General features: G+C 37.7%; 2 protein-coding genes across 2 annotated transcripts in view; one reads left to right on the forward strand and one right to left on the reverse strand.

Moving 5' to 3' along the window:
- Positions 1-944: 944 nt before the first annotated feature.
- Positions 945-20,221, reverse strand: MRPL13 (mitochondrial ribosomal protein L13). Its single transcript, XM_009995375.1, is given in 5 exon segments — positions 945-1,070; positions 2,446-2,532; positions 13,138-13,198; positions 14,896-14,989; positions 20,068-20,221. Coding segments are annotated over 5 exon segments (522 nt in total).
- Positions 20,222-20,677: 456 nt separating this feature from the next.
- The window catches only part of MTBP (MDM2 binding protein), a 28,257-nt gene continuing 27,830 nt past the window's right edge, over positions 20,678-21,104 (forward strand). Inside the window, exon 1 of the mRNA XM_009995376.1 lies at positions 20,678-20,813. Within this exon, the coding sequence (XP_009993678.1) occupies positions 20,678-20,813 (136 nt within the window). The remainder of the gene's footprint in view (positions 20,814-21,104) is intronic.

The following is a 21,104-nucleotide window of genomic DNA, read 5'->3' on the forward strand; positions in this document are numbered from 1 at the left end:
TGGCATGAATGAGGATTAATGTATGAAGAAGTACAGAGGAATTTTTTTATTTTTTTTTACAGGACAAAAGAGAAACAAGCTTTTAAAAACTGTTACAGCAATAGATATACCAGTAATCTAACTGGAGCCAGACCATCAGGTTGGTCCTGGTGTTAGCTTATTTACACCTTTCCCTATCTCCCTACTTGTTATACTTCTTCTTGAATTTCAATATAATAATCAGGAAAGGGGCCATCTTTCAAAATTAATTTATCTATTGACTACCGAGATGGGATCTTGAGCCTAAATAGGACTCTTAGAACGAACACAAGAAAAACAGTATTGGTACTAATCAGAAAATTTCCCAAATGTAACGTTATTTTCAATAGCAGGTCGACTCACTGCTGCATGTGTTGGTATAAAGCAAACCAGAAATATTCAAATGCCACACTACTACTGTGGGAATGATTTTGCACATGGAAAAGAAACTGTTTCTCAAAATAAACATGTGGTATGTTTCCTGCCAAAGATCCACTCTCTGAGGTATAATTTAGCAGAATTCTTTCCCTTCCTCTAGAGGAAACCTGAAGGGCTCCCCCCCTGCCATGAATCATTCCCTCATAGAGTTGTGTGGTGTTTCCCTTGGCTGTGGTTAACAGTTACGTATTATAGAGTACATACAACTCAAATAGTGCAATGAAGTTTTTTTACTCGACTCATTTTTATGAAGTAAAGAGTTGAAAACACTATTTTAAGTATAGCTTTTCTCATTAAAATGCCAGAAATAAAAAAACCTTAGTAACCACTCCCTTCTAACACAACCATTCTTTGCTTTCATGACTTCATCTCTCCAAAAAAAAGATGCCATAAAGAGAAAAATAATTACTTTCTTTTCTTACTGATAATATGAGAGCCTATGAGATACATATTCAGTCAAGGTGTCCCTTTAAAAAAATCTAAGATACTTACGGAGACCAAACTTTTGGAAAGGCAGCAACTTCTTCTGGTGTATATTCATCTAACCTCTTGGGGACTGCACGTGGCTGAGGAATCTCTTGTAGAAGATTCTTCTCTATGTCTTCTGGAATAACCTGAGGCAGGTGAGAACAGTCGTAGCTATCTGATGGTTTAAAAAAAAACCAACACAACTCCCCCCAAAATCCAGACCAACATTTGTCAATACTACTGTATTCTTCATGCTACAAGTTTGACCTCAATCTCACGCATGCCTCATGTGGGGAACAGTCCCTCTTCTTCCCCACTATATAAGACTAAACAACAAATGTCTTTCAAGTCAGCAAAACAGGAGTGATGCCTTTTCACTGATTCACTCAAGGACAGAATGAGCAGGCCTCTTGCCCTACCAGATAAGTGCATAGCAAAAAAGCAGCATAAGGGTCATAATAAGTGGCAGAAAAATAGACAATAGGTTAAAAACTGCCTCTAACAGAATATGTACATGGCCAATGGTGATTGGCTAATTCAGACCGTGGTGCTTTCTGGAACAATGGTCTCTGATCCATAAGAAGAGAGTAGGATCTGCTCTCTGCTGGTCTCTGCTCGCTCTCTCTGCCTGCTTGGGACAAGACCCCGCTACAGCACCTGAACCTGCCTCAGCACCACTGCTGCTGCCCGGAGAAACGGAGGGGGGGCACCGCTTGTGCCCGCTCCCAGCGACCCTGCCTGCCCAGCCTGGACCGAACCGGACCGGAGAAGCCTGCCAAGCCTGCATCTCCCACAAAGCCACGGGACCAGAGCCCTGCCAGCAGCAGGAAGGGGTTGCCCCGGTCACTGGGACGTAGGCCCCCCTGCAGATCTCCAGCCGAGCCTGCCAGCACATTTCAAGAACTGCGCTACAGAAGGAAGGAGGGTAAATATACACACACACACACACACACACACACTTTAACTTTCTTACTAGGCTCAACTCCTACCCTTTCACTTCATTGATTTACACATCTCCTTCGGAGTGTGCCTTCATAAACCTTAGTGCCTTTGAATCCCTTTTTCAATATACATACCTAGTTAACCTCTCCTGAACCTTGATCCTTTAGTTTGTATTGTCCCTTAATAAATTGATTAATTGCAAACTAAACATTGGTCTCAGTAATAATTTGTGAGCGTGGTGGGAAATTTCTCTTAGAAATGAACCCTCAGCGGCCGTTCCTCTGGGAGAGGTGGACGCTCGGGCTTTTTAACAAACCTCTCCACATTGGGGGGGGGAGTCGCGAAAACATCCTGACAGCCGGTAGCCCTTTGTACTGGCTCGCGACACCTCACATCTCACAATCTTGTCAAATAGTAAAGAAAAAAGCATCAACATTTCAAATATATTTAGATACAAAAATAAAAGCAACTTGATTTTTCTTCATTTACCTTCTTATGACAAGAGTTTTGCTATTGCTAACACTCCCTCTTCACCTCCAAATTAAACAAGAAAGAAAATGCAAATGCATGACTACTCACATCATCTGGGAAAAGGTGCAGCCTCTGCATCAGAGTTCTTCTCTGAAGGTTTTTGGGAAGCATTCTATAAACAGTCAGTTTAACAATCTGAGGAAAGATAACATGTTAGCAAATAATCAGACAGGCTACAAATAAGATGAAAAAGGTAAACTGTGTTTCCCTGTGCCCATTCCACTAGTCACTGAACCTCTTTTTAGTCAACTTCCATGCTGAAGAACTGTCACCAAGCTCAGAAGGTGCTCTAGTCTTACTGTTTTGAAATAATTACTCACTCCTTATCATACAAACATTCTAGCAGCCACAGAAAATTTCAGCTTAGAAAGTTAAGAGCTATATTTAGCATTGTGGGTGATTGGATATGATTATTCAACTTTGGAAAGAATTGAAAAGCTTGTGGTAATTATATTGTTTTGCACATTTGTATACAAACATTATTGAGGAAAAAAAAGGCTCTAACAAATTTTTCAAGTGTTCTCACTAACTAGTTTGACACTAATTTGCTGAGTTTGAAATATCTATACAATTAATGCATCATATCTTCAGCAAAGCTGACATTCCAATACACTGCATTATGACTATACTATATATATATATTTATAATTTATTCCCTTGCTATTATTTCCAAATGAACAATTCCACTTCTGAGCACCAGGTACTAACAGAATGTGTACACCTAAGTGAGATGATGCTTACTTAAAATGCACAAAATTCAACAGGATTTCTTTTGGACTCTGGTATAGATGCCTGCAAGTTAAATGCAGCAAAATGCAGTTAAATGCAGTAAAAATACATAGTTATGGACTTCACCCACAAAGGGAGCATTTTTAAATGTAAGACAAGGTACGTAACTGTAGAGTCAAAAAAAAAAAAAATGTTTTATAAAGGACAGCACAGTATTTATGGATAAATCTACATGGAATTTTTTAAGTAGAAGGAAACCTACTCTGCCTGTGCTCCAAGCCACCCAGACAAAACCTATCTCCAAATGAGAAACTACAAGGCAGCTTAGCACAATGTTCTCCTTAGGTCAGTAAGTCAAGTCAAAATATAAGTTCACTATACACAAACACATCTCCCAGGTATCCAATGTTTTGAGAGGTGTATTGAGCAAAGTTGCTTGTCTTTATAAAAATAGTTAAAAAAATTAAATCCAAATTTTGGAGACAATCATTGAGTTTCCAGCTGGAAACACATAGTTAAGACAGAATAATTAATTGTTGCAAGTGAAATTAATGAAAAGTGCAGGTTCTTAAGCTTGCAGGCATTTCTAATTGGATTCTGAAGTTAGTAAACACTCAAGATAGTTTGGCCCCAGTATTATTTTCATTTTGTCATGTAACACTAACTTTGTCTTAGGATCTGCAGTACAGGAAACTAGAGTTTATTTAGTTCAGTATATCATGTGCTCAGAAAAAGGCAAGATAAGGACAGAAAATTAACCTTCACTGGTTTACTTCACTGAATAAAGAAAAGCAAGAGAGACACTGTCACAAAAGAAGAAAACACATGGACATTAACAACAGCTCATATGAACAGCCCTTTCACCATTAGTAACTTTCATCTCATACACTTGTTTTCCTTTCTACCCAGTATTTTTTCTTACAGCCAATTGTGCTGGCTTAACCCTGGGTAGCAACTAAGCACCAAACAGCTCTTTGTTCACTCCCTTCCAGGGGGATGGAGGAAAGAATCTGAAGAATAAAAGTGAGGAAAAACTCAATTGAGATAAAAACAGCTTATTAATCAAAAGTAATTTTTTTAAAAACAACACCCCACAACTGTGAGAAAAAAAAACACCAAAACCAACAAAGACAGGAAAATAAAACCAAAGAAAACAAGTGATGCAAGTAGAAACAATTACTTTATTATAATTTATTCCCTTGCTATTATTTCCAAATGAACAATTCCACTTCTGAGCACCAGGTACTAACAGAATGTGTACACCTAAGTGAGATGATGCTTACTTAAAATGCACAAAATTCAACAGGATTTCTTTTGGACTCTGGTATAGATGCCTGCAAGTTAAATGCAGCAAAATGCAGTTAAATGCAGTAAAAATACATAGTTATGGACTTCACCCACAAAGGGAGCATTTTTAAATGTAAGACAAGGTACGTAACTGTAGAGTCAAAAAAAAAAAAAATGTTTTATAAAGGACAGCACAGTATTTATGGATAAATCTACATGGAATTTTTTAAGTAGAAGGAAACCTACTCTGCCTGTGCTCCAAGCCACCCAGACAAAACCTATCTCCAAATGAGAAACTACAAGGCAGCTTAGCACAATGTTCTCCTTAGGTCAGTAAGTCAAGTCAAAATATAAGTTCACTATACACAAACACATCTCCCAGGTATCCAATGTTTTGAGAGGTGTATTGAGCAAAGTTGCTTGTCTTTATAAAAATAGTTAAAAAAATTAAATCCAAATTTTGGAGACAATCATTGAGTTTCCAGCTGGAAACACATAGTTAAGACAGAATAATTAATTGTTGCAAGTGAAATTAATGAAAAGTGCAGGTTCTTAAGCTTGCAGGCATTTCTAATTGGATTCTGAAGTTAGTAAACACTCAAGATAGTTTGGCCCCAGTATTATTTTCATTTTGTCATGTAACACTAACTTTGTCTTAGGATCTGCAGTACAGGAAACTAGAGTTTATTTAGTTCAGTATATCATGTGCTCAGAAAAAGGCAAGATAAGGACAGAAAATTAACCTTCACTGGTTTACTTAACTGAATAAAGAAAAGCAAGAGAGACGCTGTCACAAAAGAAGAAAACACATGGACATTAACAACAGCTCATATGAACAGCCCTTTCACCATTAGTAACTTTTATCTCATACACTTGTTTTCCTTTCTACCCAGTATTTTTTCTTACAGCCAATTGTGCTGGCTTAACCCTGGGTAGCAACTAAGCACCAAACAGCTCTTTGTTCACTCCCTTCCAGGGGGATGGAGGAAAGAATCTGAAGAATAAAAGTGAGGAAAAACTCAATTGAGATAAAAACAGCTTATTAATCAAAAGTAATTTTTTAAAAAACAACACCCCACAACTGTGAGAAAAAAAAAACACCAAAACCAACAAAGACAGGAAAATAAAACCAAAGAAAACAAGTGATGCAAGTAGAAACAATTACTTTATACCAACCAACCACTGTCCAGCCAGTCTCCACCCAGCAGCCCCGCTGCCAACCTCCATCCTCAGCATTCCTTCTAAGCATGACATCATATGCTATGGAATATCCCTTTGGTCAGCTGGCATCAGCTGTCCCAGCTGTGTCACCTCCCAGCTTCTTGTGCACCCCCACAGCTCGCTTGCTGGTGGGGTGAGAAGCAGAAAAACCCTTGACTGTGTGCAAGCACTGCTCAGTGATAACTGAAACATCCCTGTTATCAATACTGTTTCCAGCACAAAACCAAAATGTAGCCCCCAGTGTAGCGACTATGGAGAAAATTAACTCTATCCCAACCAAAAACAATACAACCATGACAGATCAAAATATATCAGATCTAAAACAACAGGTCTAGAGACTTCACAACATATTGCTTAACTGTAGGGATTTTTTTATTTATCTAAAAATTAACTTTTAACTAAGATTGTGATAGAAGAGAGTTAATTCCTTAGATTAATATACCATATATACACATGGCTCAACATATGACTTATGACCTGCAGACACAAAGAGCTAGTAAGTTTATTATTTCATTCCAATATAAAAAGAAAGTTCACAGTACTTTAACAAACACTTAAATGATTTATTTCTTTAAAATATCAGTATTTGTGTCCAATTTTTCATCTTCAGCACAGACATCTGTTTAAACAAACCAGTGAACCAGATGAACAGCTGGTCTTTTCTGGCTGTAGAGACTTTTCCGTGGCTGATCTGATCCAATTTTTTAATCCATATTGCAAAAAATAGAAAGGTGCCTCTTAGAAAGTCACACTGGAAAAGAACGGTTGATTTTTTGTTCAAGTTAAACAACAAGGAAATACTTTCAATGCTATGTACAGTGACCAGAGAACTGACAACCTCAGGGCATGACAGACTAACATGAAAGCAGGACTTGGAGAATGAATAATGGATAATTATATATTCAATAATAATTTCTATAGATAAGTATGCTAAGTGCAATAAGCATAATACAAGGCATGCTTTGGTACATCTGCCCATCTCCATACCGTTCAAGAGCTCACTGGCTTTCCATGCCCCCTGTCACATACAAGAAATGTATCACTGCAAGATCTGCAAGAATAGAAAAATCACCCTCACATGAAGCACAAAACATTTTCACTGTCAGACAGATCACAGAACCATAGAACGGTTTGGAAGGAACCTTTAAAGGTCATTTAGTCCAATCCCCAGTCCAACTACAGAACAGAAGGCCATAACAGGACAGAAAAGGTATGCTGGAAAACCTCTAGCTTCCTTCATGATAACTTCTGCCTTGAAGACCTTCCTGTGAGGCAAAGCAAATCCAAATCCAGCTCTTGGAAAGACCAAGTTTACATTCAGGTCCTTGCCCAAAATTCTGCCTACAGCCAGAATCTCACTCAAACTGGTGTGATGAAAAGTCAAAGAAGTTAGTAGAGTACAGGCTTAACTGAAGTTGTACAGACTGCTTCTGCACCTTTACTAAGGTCATGTAACATAATAAAGCAGATCAAACCAGTAATATTTACAGAGTGTCAAGTAAGAGCTGCCCATTTACCTCAACAAGCTCAAATTTTACTAAAAATACACCAACCCTTAACAGAAAAGAAATAGAACTGCAAGAAAAAGTCTGCCACTAAGATCTTGCAAAACACACATTCAATGCTCCCAGAAAACACACATCAGAATGTGCTGTTTCTTAAGGAATTAACAAAATGTTTCTATGTGCTTGTAATACACCTCTAATAAAAGGCAATGCTTATTGTTTTCTATGTGCTTATGTTACTTTTTGTCAGGTAAAGACATTCACCATGAGATGTATACAGGCACCAGGGTTAGTATTTGGGGATCTTTTAAGTACTGGAATGTTCATTGCCCAAATTTCTTTTGGATTACAAAATTCCTATGGGCTGTAGTTACAACTGTCATCTTGAATACTGCAATACCTTTTTTCCAAGTAGGCATAAGGCATGCTCTTAATCACAGTTATATGATATTGTCTTTAGTTTCCAATTTAAAGGGCTAATTAGGAAAAAAGGACGGCAGCTCTAGTAAAACTCTTATGCTTTCAGTCCCTTATAACCACAGTCTAGCATTTTATGAGTACAAAAAAATTTAAAAATATACTTATTGAAACACTTTGTGAGGCTTGAACATTTCAATTTTTGTGATAGGCTTTGGCTCACATGAAAGTTGCAGACTACTCTTGATGGAGAACAAGTTCTGAGAAAGATTCTTTGCCAGATAAAACATAAAGAAGGAAATTAACAGAGCAATACCGCTCCTCTTCCTGAGAAGCACAAAATAATTGGCCAAATTTCCAGAAGAAAGTCTACCCTAACAGCTGAAATACGTCCAATAATTGCCAGGAAGCAACTCTAGAATATGGGAAGGATACACAGCGACCCAGAGAAAACAAAGTGATTTATTACAGGGTGTAGCAAAAAGAAACCCAAGAGAATTTTAGGAGATAGACCGGTTGCTTGGCGGTACAGCTTGATACTATGTCTTCATTCTACCAGTTCTTGGTTTTCTTCTCTGTATATGATATTATTCTTTTTAACACATATGTTATAAAAACACACAAAGAACTTCACCTTGCTACCCCTGAGAGTTGTGTGAGTAGCACAGCAACCGTAAAAGCACTTAATACCACTATAAGAATCCTTTGGTCACAGACATACCCCATTGCACGCCATTTTGCTTTCCCCTACTGTTCAGCACCTAAAACCCCAGTAATTTAACATGTTCTTCACAATAATATATTAATTTCCCTCACAAATTTAAATAAGAAATAGATTAAGAATTTTTTAAGCAAAGTATTCCTTTTTGTGTACTATGAAGCAAAAGACCAAGCCAGCTCTAAGACTTATTTTGAGAACGTAGAGGTTTTAAGAAAATAATATTCTCCCTATGCCATACTAACTTCTGTGTGCCTACTAACCTGGTCTTTGAAGTTTTGCTCTACTTAATTTAAAAACATTACTCCATAGTAATAAAAGCAAATGCTGTTATATCTGGTGTTTCAGTAAATGACTTTTAGTATATACATATTACTATATCAACTATCCCTTACTGATGCAAAGAAAAAAGATTTTCAAAAACCAACAGTAAGATTTAATCATGGTTTCTGTTCAGCCTTTTCTTTAGAAGATCATTATTATACAGATATAATGGCAAGTCTAAACGTGCCAGCAATAGCTAAAGAGGATTCAAAAGAAGAATTAGAACATTTTAAGCCCCTTCATAGCAGTGCCAGCAGCTGAACAGACCAGAATCCTGACACCCCTGGAGGCTTCCTCACAGCATATTTCCTTAGAGCTACCCTGCCTGTCTTAATAATCTTCCCTAGCAGGTAACATTCATTCTGAACAATTATTGCCCATTATTTCTTTGTCAGAGACAATAGAGCCTTTGAATCCTGCAAAGGTTAATCCTCTCACTAAGCATTTGGTATTAGACAAATTTTATTATTTTTTTTGAGGGGGGAGGGGTAGTTCCTGATGCAGGAAAAAAAAAGTGTAAACCAAGAGCCAGGTTTTGCTTACTTTTAAAATCAGAACTAGAATTAAAATTGATTGAAAACTTCGTCCTGACAGGATTAAAAACTAGTTCTACAGATTGGATCTGTCAACATGTTTTGTAGGCATTTTAATAAAAAGACGTAAGATTTTTCCAGAAAGTTTTTTTTCCAAGTAAACTTTGCTCTCAAATCTGTGAGATTGAAAAGTACATCTTTGAGTCTTTCTGTATCAAGTACTTCGAAGCCTAATCATGAAAGTGTTGGCCCCATGCCTGTCAGCATTTTTCTAAGTAAACAAAACATCTGCAAATTTTATTCAAAGCAAACAAGAAAACCTCAATCTTCTATGACTTCCAAGCACCTGCATCTGTAACAAAAAAAGTTTACCTGTTTCCTTTATTTTCAAAGGATTCTCTTGGCAAATAAAACACACCAAACCTTTCAAACAGATTTTTCTTAGATACCCACAATAGAAATGAATGCTTTCTGCTAATATATATCCTAGGGGAGTAGTAATACCTTATGGAGTATTAGTATTGTATTAACCTGACAAACAGAGAGGCTGTTTTAAACTACAGCAATAAGCTGTTCTCTTGTACCTATAGAACATATTTAACACTCTTGACTAAGGGTGGTCCAAAAATTTATACTACATTGAAGTCAGAGAAAGAAAAGGCCTAACTGTGAAGAAGCTTCTTGTTCAATAAGCGATTCCTAAAGTAGCCCGGCCAAGTCCAATACGCAAGAGCTATTCTCTGATGTTCTCCAGAAGAGCAGACAACTGAAAACACTAGAAATTTTAAACAGATTCACAGACACTCCACTCCCTATGCCTCCCAAAGGAACTCCAAGGTTTACCCCTCCATAAAAATAGATTTTTCCAAAGTGCTGAAAAACTTAGCACAATGACCATGGAACTTTACGTTGTAGACAAAACATCAACCATGCAGACCTGTTTTTGTATTCACTGTTCCACGTTAACATAAAAGATACTTAGAACTGGAAAAAAATAGTAGTATTTTGTCAATCTTAGGTATAAAACTATACACGTGACATTAAACACTTATAGGCATAGGTTTGGGGGGTTTTTATTCTTTTCAACTAATAAACAACATTAAGGATTGGAAATGGTTGCCTGGGGAGGCTTTCAAGACCAGTCTGGACAAGCCTCCAGCAGCCTTATCTGACCTAATATCTGACATTACTTTGAGAAGGAGGTTGGACTAGACACCTCTTCAGGGTCTCTCTAACCAAAATCATCCTATGAAAAAATGCAAATGCACATTCAAAATTCAGCACAAATTATTCCAAAGCACTAACTACTACCTGCAAGGAATATAAAGGTCCAAAGTTAGTAAGAAACACACAATGTCAATCTCCCTAAGTGAAAATATTAGATCATCATCCATCCTCTCTTGGTACCTTATGAAGGAACTAGAAGTGATCAAGGAGGATTATCTAACCATATTACAGTAAACATGCCTAAATTCTGTTAATTATACTTATGACTTTCAGCCCCTCACAGACACATAAACTATACAATTTTGCTCCAGATTACCCATTATAACCTTTTAAATCCACTATTTGTTGTGTTCCAGTTTTTCATAAAACCTGTCTCTCCAGAAACCATGTTTAAACAAAACTGTAATGGAAAAATATTTATCTTGGGGATTTGTATGTTTGAATTTAGACATATGTAAGTAAAGACAATGCTAAGCAGCGTGGGAGTCCTATTATAAACATGCACTCATGGAGTCTTACAAGCTTTAAACTGTTTCTTACATAAACCCAAAATAGTCATTTCCATTGTGAAATCTCTACCTAACACCACACAAGTTTACAAGGTGTTATGTCAACATCCTATTCCTTGGAAGTAGTCTCTTCCATTAATTTAATGCCTTAATTTCTGTAACAGCATTATTTCCACAAATAATGTTGACTCATCTACTGAAGCACTACCAGGATGAGCTAGCAGAAGACAACAGGATCAAGGGCAGAGAAAAAACAGTAGCTTTCAGGATGAAAACAACACTCCACAGAGTGAAGGCTTTGATTCCACAGAAAGATAAGGTCTGCTTCCTACAGCTATCTAACTCCACTGCCTTCATAGAAATTGAGTTTAACATGCTTAAAACAGGAAAGGCCTCTTTGATTTACAAAACTCTCCACATTAACTATGCATCCTTCAGATCATATTTTGAAGACACAAATCCTATTTATACTAGGCATTGTTCTCTTTACAGTAACTCCTTTTCAGGTTTTAATAGCTAGTTTTGAAAATAAAACATGTTAATAAAACAATCATAAATTCCACCTTTGTCACATACCAATGTATTTCACACCAAAACAATTATTAAAATGTTTCTAGCAAAAAAAATCACCTGCAAATCAAAACCTGCAACAGATAATAAGCAGATCATGCCAAATTACCATCCACTACTATTATTTATGACAAAAATACAGGTGAAACTCTTTGTGAGAGGTACATCCACACGTTTCAACTTCAACAGAATGAACGAGTTAATTTCTGACACGTCTCCACAATTCTATTTTTAAAAAAGTTTCTCTCCCTTAATTAGACCAAGCCTTGAGCCACATCACCATTTGCTGAGCCTCTGTCCAACAGGCTCTAGTTATTGGCAATGTATTTAATCCTCTGCTGTTTCCACAAAAAAATCTTCTACGAGTCTGGCAAGCACAGAGGTATTTCAGACTGAATGTCAAAAGGTAATTTATGGAACATTCAGTTCCCAGGCCCTAACAAACAACTTGTGTTATGCTGCCTCCCAGTGCACAGAATCTGTCTGAAGCCCAAACAAAAAGGCTGAAAGATCTTTAGACATGGAACTACCAATAATTCCTAAAAGAATTACAACTATCTTAGAGCCTGTTCTCAAAAGCATTCAAGTTGTTTTGAAAACTTCTAGATAGAAAATACTACTGAACTCTAGGATTTCATTTCACTTTAAATGAATAAATAAATTGCAGAAGTAAAAACAAAAAACAGGGAAATGCATACAGCAGACTGCTTTTTAATTGAGCATTTGTACAATGTCTTGTTTTAGGTAGACTTAGGACAAACCACAATTTCTAAATCATGGATAAAATATCACTGACAAAACCCAAGAATTTCACTGCAGATAAAATTTCTCTAGGAAAAGGAAGAAGTGTTCTAATATTTTATATATAAGATGACCCAAGCCAAAGCATTTAAAAGTCAAAAATAAACACAGATACCTGCTAATGTCTGTTGGCCTCATATCATGTTCTGAAACACTAGTACTCAGAGAATTTAGTCTTCCAATGCTGACCATTCAGAACCCTCTTAAAAGTAATTTCGTAACTGTGCAAGTCAATGTGCCAAACTGTTTATATCTATCACCCTATTTCTTTAATCAGTTTCAAATGCATTAACACTGACACTCAGAATTTACAAGTCAAAAGCAGACACTTAATAAAGAGGCTTAAGTTCAATGTAATCACCATTTCCAATTCTTTCACAGACCCTGAACACACATCATTGCAGACAAGATTAAAAAAATTAATTAAACAAAACCTACAGTTGAATTCTACTGCGAGAAGGAAGTAGATGTATTTCATAACAATTTTAAGACTAGCATCATTCTTGCTGCCTCTTAAAAAAGGGAGTAGGGTCGTTAAGCTGAAGTACAGTTTAGCCAAGTCTAACTTGAGGCAGTTTGCTTATGAGAAAGGCCAGACCTCTGAAACTAAAAGCGAGTGAATCCGTCAAAAATGAGTGAAGCAAATGAACTTGATTTGCTCATTTGGATAGCATGGAAGAATCATGATCATGCACAAGCTTTAATCTAAACCCTGAAAACATGCTGTTTACAAAACCACTGTCAGAATCCAAGCTTCTATAGAGCCTTAACAGAATGTTTGTAATTTAACTTTAGACATGCAGGTAACTGATCTTTTTTATTTAGGGGAACTAGTTAAAGGAGAACTAGTTAAATGAAAACAGCTTTACAAATGGAAGGGAAGAATGGTAAACACTTACAGCAGTTGGATCCTTCAAATGTAGCTGAGTTGCTGTCACTTGTTTGAAACCACCAGGATAGCTAGAAAAACAGAAGAAACATACAAGCTTAAGTCTATGTGCTCAAGCATGATGGTAACACGGCATCAACACATCTCAAACAGCAGTGATACGGTATTATAAGCCTTGAAAAAAGGAAGCTGTTTTCATGAGGCCAACAACTATACTTTACTAGAAAGATTCTATCCTATCAAGCATCTGAGATTAGTGCCATTTGTACTTTCTTATTCACTCAAGTATTAAAAAGTCTCCATTTCACAAGCAGATGGATATGTTTTTAAAAATGCTTATTAAATAAATAAACAAACCATCACAGCCACAGCATACAATGGGAAGAAGATATGGAAAACTTGGAAATCTTTCAAGATGATCAAGACTCACAACCAGTCTGTGGGTGAAGTAAGAGACAACCATTTTGAACAATATTTAATATGCTCTTACAATTTTAAATAAACTTTAGCATTATTTGACTTATCTACAGTAAAAAAAAAAAAGTGACTTCCTGTAAATAAAAGTATATTGAAAAGTGTACTGCAATGCATTCACCTTTCTAAAGTCTGTGTGATATGGTGAAGTCTTGCTAATTCACTTTTAAGCATATACTTGACATAAATACATTGGTATAAGAATGAATACAGCAGTCCAAGAAATTACTTAGATGTCAGGTAAAGATAGGTTTCATGTTTATTTAATTATACTACTAGGTATCAGCCTAATTGAAATGAAAATAAACGAAACATCATAAAACATGTCCACTTAGGAAGCTGCACAGATTTAAACATTTGTTCTAACTGTACAATTATTTTAACTCACTCAAATCCAAATTGTACACAAGTGCCTTTGCTTCAAAGTTTTTAGTGAAAAATTTTCACAAGTCATAGGGGTGGCAGAGAAAAAAACCAACATGTTAATTTCCATCTACTCTGAAGAAAAACTTCTCAGGAACTCAGCAAAGGTATTTCAGGATTGAAATTTAAAAATGAGCTTTCTCAATGTGATTTATTTATCTCCTGACTGGAAACATTTCAATACTTAGAGATTATTATCTAGTGTAGTCACCATATAAAACAGGAGCAACTTTTCTTATTTGACTGAACTGATCATTGCCTTGCAGTCTGCAAGTGATTATTGCACCTCCATCTGTAAACAAGTTATGTCTGCCAGAATAATATATTGTACACTATTGTACCCAAGTGCATCTTGAGGGCATCTATGAGAGGCCCTAGTTTTTGCAGTTTCTTTTTTTTTTTCATCCTCTGATTAAATATTATAAGGCAAATAAGTAGGGTTAGAATAAAGGACACCTGAAATGTGCAGAGCCAAAAGGAGTGTCTTCTACTGCTTAGTACATAGAATGGTCCTGACCATTGTGTTTGTGGGTTCACACAAAACAACTTGGCTCACCAAATCTCACTACTTAGTCAAATTGCTCTTACTACTTCTAAGTTAGATTATTTCCCTAACAATATACACTAAGGGAAAAAAAAAAACAACAACAAAACAAAAACAAACAACAAAAATCCCGTAAACAAACAAACAACAAAACAGAACAAGGTTTCCATAATTTTAAATATCATAACACATGCAAACATGAAATAAAACACATAAGTAGGAATTTCATTTTGAATCAATATGCTAAACAGACTTTAGCTACTAAGAAAATATGACATTAAATTAAATTTACCACTAGGCTATTTGAATATTTATGATGAAGCTTACCCTGTATGTGAAGAATATACTTTCTGTTCCCATTTGTTACCAGAAAAGGCAATATGTCTTGTATTTATTATGACAACATGATCTCCACAGTCACCTACAAGGTAGAAATTTGTGGAAAATATTAAGAGAATCACAGGAGCATTCAACCTAAATAACAACTATAAAGTGTGTGATAGATACATAGTAGTACATATATACACATTGCATAAAGCTCAAATTTAAAGATCTCAGGTTTTTAAGTCACATAATCAAAACTTGCACTTAAATATCAACCTTAATTACTATTTTTGTTAGTACTGTGAGATTAGAAGGCAGGTAAAATACCATCAGACTAAATAATTCAACCATTGCAACTATTCAGCAAAGATCTGAAAATGTGGTTTACAGGCAAGTGCATTGTTTTATTCAACAGATTATACTATATATGCATCTATATTTAAAAAAACCCAGTATAAAAAAAAGGTTAGTTCTAAACAATGATCCAAAATATTTGTTTAGTTTCAGTTTTCTCATTAAAATAGTACCAATGTTTACAGAAGGATTCAATTTTTTGAGTAAAATAATTCTATCAAATAACTACAGCCGAGGGCTAAATAAATAAATAAATACAGCCACAAAAAGACTGTGGGGCACCAGGGCGATAGAGAAGCCCCATAAAAAAATCTAGAAGAGCTTTTTGGAAAAAAGCCCCGTATTTTCACCAATGAAGTAGAAATTACTGTCACAGCACATACAGAATGTTTAGTGTTACATTAGCAACATTCACATCACAATTTTTTAAGTGCGAGGTCTAGAATCATAGAATGGTTTGGATTGGATGGAACCTTAAAGATCATCTAGATCCAACCCCCCTGCAAGGGCAGGGACACCTCCGACTGATGAAGTTGCTCAGAGACCCATCTAACCTTGCCAGAAAGTTACTTTAATAGATCTTTACCAATAAAGTGCTAATAAAACCCACACTATCTCAAAAATATGATGAAATCATGAAACAAAGATGTAGTTTTTCATTTCAGAACTAACAATCTTGATCATCTGTATAAACAATAAGCACCCATTCAATTGACTGGAAAATGATTTGTTCAAAGTTCACTCCCATATGCATTGCCAGATTAGAGCAATATAAGTATTTGAAGAGGCTCATTTGGTAGAAATATTTTTTAATAGGTGACAAAACAGCTACACTAAAAAGAACTTAAATTGAGCATGCATTTTTATAGGAGCATATAATTAACCAATCCAAGCTTCACACCCCATTTAAGTTTTCCACCAGCTTTTCCTGCAGCTGTTTTTTAGTTGGGAAGGCAACAGAATGAGCTCATCTACGGAACTTTATGCCAACAGTTCTCCACTTGCACAAACACTGAATTAACAATTCCATAAACCAACAGATCAATTACAAACATGTAAAAGCCAAGAGAAAAACTAACCAGGATATTCACACGCTACCTGAATAATGACTGCAACCCACTCATTTTAAAATAGATTACATTTATGAATAATTAATGTCTCCTTTGAGATTTCAAATTAATATATTATTTGCATTGGTTTTTAAATGGTGTTGTTCCCATCATGGCAGTGATGGCTGCATTTAATAGGAAGAAAAGAAAAAATATTTACCATCTCCATAAAGACAGTCAAAATATCACACAAGAAAATTTTTTCTTTAGGTTATTTTCAAAGAATCACAGAAGAGTTTGGGTTGGATGGGACCTTTAAGGGTCATCAAGTCCATCCCATGTGCAATGAACAGGTACATCTTCCAACTAGATCAGGTTGCTCAAAGCCCCATCCAACCTGTGAAAGTTTCCAGGGATGAGGCATCTATACCCTCCCTGGACAACCAGTTCCAATGTTACACCACCTTCATTCAAAATAAATATACATTAAATCAAATTTCTTTCCTTCCCTAACTGCAGCTGAAATTCAGCTCCAGATATTTTTCAACACAAAAAACAAAAAATGATTTTACAGAAGGTTATCTTGATGACAAAATAAAAACAAACACACAAAATCCTCAAACTGTCAGTCAACTTAAGGAACTGGTATCTCAAAGACACTAACATATTTCTTGTTTCTTCAGGAAAAAAAAAACAAACCACAAAAATAAAGAGTGTTAAATATATCAACCACAAATGAATGTGTACTTTGCTCTCTTACAGAGTATCAAATGTCTCAGTAGTAGTAACCTATCAATCTCAATCTCAGGTCTAGTGCATTTGGCACTGATTTATCATAGAATCACAGAATCCTAGGGGTTGGAAGGGACCTCGAAAGATCATCTAGTCCAACCCCCCCTGCCAGAGCAGGATCACCTAGAGTACATCACATAGGAACACATCCAGGTGGGTTTTGAATGTCTCCAGTGAAGGACACTCCAAAACCTCTCTGGGCAGCCTGTTCCAGGGCTCTGTCACTCTCACAGTAAAAAATGTTTTTCGGATATTCACCTTGAACCTCCTATGCTCCAATTTGCACCCATTACCCCTTGTCCTGTCACTGGTCATCACTGAGAAAAGCCTAACTCCATCTCCCTGACACTCACCCCTTACATATCTGTAAACATTGATGAGGTCACCCCTCAGTCTCCTTTTCTCCAAGCTAAAGAGTCCCAGCTCCCTCAGCCTTTCCTCCTAAGGGAGATGTTCCACTCCCTTAATCATCTTTGTAGCTCTGCGCTGGACTCTTTCAAGCACTTCCCTGTCCTTCTTGAACTGAGGGGCCCAGAACTGGACACAATCCTCCAGATGCGGCCTCACCAATGCAGAATAGAGGGGGAGGAGAACCTCTCTTGACCGACTAACCACACCCTTTCTAATGCATCCCAGGATGCCATTGGCCTTCTTGGCCACAAGGGCACATTGCTGGCTCATGGTCATCCTCCTCTCTACCAGGACCCCCAGGTCTCTTTCACCTACACTACTCTCCAGCAGGTCAGCCCCCAACCTGTACTGGGACATGGTGTTGTTCTTCCCCAAATGCAAAACTCTACACTTCCCCTTGTTGAATTTCATCAGGACATAATATATATAATACTTCAGACCAAATTCAGTTATCTTTGGAATTAATTCCCAGGACTTCATAACTTTATGGACATAAAAGTATCAAAGATCTTTCCCACAGGACAACCAAAAACATTCCCTCTCTGTGTCTGCTTTATTTTTCAGGCAGCCTTAGTCTCCAGTGACATCTTGTGGACAAGATGTTATTTGCCAACAGCAAATAACACCATATTAAAACCACCCATATTAAAAACATCTTCAGAAGACTACAATTACTACCCTCTATTATGAAAAACAGATCAAGTATAACTTTAGCATGTACACTCTACATGTATGAGCAAAGTTTAATGCTTCCTTTATTTTTTAGTAATGTCTCTTGAAAAATTTGCATGAGTATTACAGGAAACACTACACCATAAATATGAGAAAATGAAATGCTTACACTGCAAGATGGACACTGCAGTATTGCAAGTAATGAACAAGGTAAGAGATACATCTTTACTGCTGAAACATCAAATTTGCAGAAAAGCAACACTATTTTTAAATTAAAACAAGAAGTTATCTTTCAACAGCGAGTATGTCTCCCATTTAAGAACCAGACAGGTTATAGCCTCATGATCATAGAATGTCTGAGGTTGGAATGGACCTCTGGAGCTCTTGTTGTCCAAACCTCTGCTCAAGAAGGACCAGTTTCTGAAGACATCCAAGGATGGAGACTCCACAACCTCTTGGGCAACCACTTCCTGCTACCCTCACAGTAAAAAAGTTTCCTGATGTTCCTGAAAGGTTTCCTGAAACCTCCTGTGTTTCAGTTTGTGCCCGTTGCCTCATGAAGATGGGACTTTTCTGCACCTTATTAAGAATGAAGAACTACTCCAAGACTCTATAGCATTGTGTAGCTACTGAAAGGGAGCATTCAAAAAAATCTAATAAGAATCGTATCAGAGTTTCATTACAAGCAAAAACCAATGCAAAGAAACACATTTCAAGATTATTTTTTTTAATGGAAGCACAACTCACTGTAATTCAGCACCTTGAGTCCTGCATGGAGTTTTGAAGACTACAGTATGGAAGGATATGGAGGTGCTGGAGAGGCTGCAGAGAAGGGCAACTAGGCTGATTAGGGGTCTGGAGAACAGGTCTTATGAGGAGAGGCTGAGGGAGCTGGGGCTGTTCAGCCTGGAGAAGAAGAGGCTGAGGGGAGACCTCATTGCTCTCTACAACTACCTGAGAGGAGGTTGTAGTGAGGTGGGTGTTGGCCTCTTCTCCCTCATGACCAGTGATAGGACAAGAGACAATGGGGTGAAGTTGTGCCAAGCTGGATATTAGGAAAAACTTCTTCCCAGAAAGAGTGGTGAGGCACTGGAACAGGTTGCCCAGGGAGGTGGAGGAGGCATCATCTCTGAGGTGTTCAAAAAACAGGTAGATGTGGTACTTTGGGAGGCAGTTTAGTCTGATGGTTGGACCTGATGACCTTGAGGGTCTTTTCCAACTTTAAGAATTTTAGTTTCTCTGATGTTAATAAAAATAATTTATGAATTCATAACAAGAATGGGCCACAAAAATGATCAAAGGGCTGGAGCACGTCTCCTACGAAGACAGGCTGAGAGAATTAGGATTTTTCAGCCTGGAGAGAAGGCTCCTTGGAGATCTTCTAGCAGCCTTCCAGTACCTGAAGGGACTACAGGAAAGCTGGGAGGGACTGCTCACAAGGGTGTGTAGTGCTAGCAGTAGGGGCAATGGCCTTAAAGTAGAGCAGGTTAGATTTAGTTCAGATATTAGGAAGAAGTTCTTTACAACAAGAGTGGTGAAGCATTGGAACAGGTTGCCCAGAGAGGTGGTAGAGGCCTCATCCTTGGAAACACCCAGGGTCAGGCTTGACAAGGCTCTGAGCAACCTGATGTACTCAAAAAGGCCCCTGTGCACTGCATAGGGGCTGGACTAGATGACCTTTGAAGGTCCCTTCCAACCCAATACATTCTATGATTCTATAACAAGACGTATATGGATTGGTAAAGACAATGGCTTAAGATTGCAGAGGGGTATGAAAGCAAAAGATGAGAAGGAAATACAATTTGTAATTTACAAACAACTGAAAAAAGTAACCTTATATATAAGAAAAATACAAGTGAAGGAAAGCAAAACCACTCTTATCCACTGAAATACTCACTTAGTGCATGATAAATAGGTTTATGTCTGCCTTCAAGTCTGATCACAGTTGCAGCTGCTATTTTTCCTGGTGGTTGCATCTTTGCATCAAGGAGATACCAGGCTCTGGCAAAAGTAGCCCATTGCTAAAGAGAAAGAGAGGCAGTACTTAACATAGTAAGACAACACATGACCATACATAAATCTAGTTTCTCTAATTGGGTCAACACTTTTTTTATGCTCCAAAATACTTGAAGGAATATTAATATTCAACAACCTCCTCCAAAGAACTTTAAATGGATGGGGAACACCAGTATACACTGTGATATACACACTGCTCTACGTGCTTCCAACACCTGTGGTGGTAACAACACTTAAAAGTTACCAGCTCTGAGGGTTTTGTTTCAAAAACAAAGATCTCTTGCTGCAAGCTTTCGGTATTGCTAGTTGCACTGTAAAACCACGGGAGGCTATTTAATCACAGAACATCTCAAGCAGGAAGGGACGCATACAGATCATCGAGTCCAACTCCCTCCTCCTGGCAGGACTACCCAAAACTAAACCGTGACTAAGAGCATCGCAGCGCCCAAACTCCTCTTCCCCTCTCCGTGAAGGAAGGGCACAACTCCTGGATGCGATTTTACACCCCCGAACAGCCTGAGCCGCCTGCAGTGGGGAAGCGTGTCCCTGGCAGAGAGTTAACCCTGGCAGAGGGTCACACCCTGACAGAGGGTCTCACCCTGGCAGAGGGTCTCACCCTGGCAGAGAGTTAACCCTGGCAGAGGGTCACACCCTGACAGAGGATCTCACCCTGGCAGAGGGTCTCACCCTGATAGGGGGTCACACCCTGACAGAGGGTCTCACCCTGACAGAGGGTCTCACCCTGGCAGAGGGTCTCACCCTGATAGGAGGTCACACCCTGGCAGAGGGTCTCACCCTGTCAGAGGGTCTCACCCTGATAGGGGGTCACACCCTGACAGAGGGTCTCACCCTGGCAGAGGGTCTCACCCTGGCAGAGGGTCTCACCCTGACAGGGGGTCACCCCCTCACTGACCGCTG

This window comes from Chaetura pelagica, unplaced genomic scaffold (genome assembly GCF_000747805.2).
Source record: "Chaetura pelagica isolate M959 unplaced genomic scaffold, ChaPel_1.0 scaffold53, whole genome shotgun sequence".
Taxonomy (NCBI): domain Eukaryota; kingdom Metazoa; phylum Chordata; class Aves; order Apodiformes; family Apodidae; genus Chaetura; species Chaetura pelagica.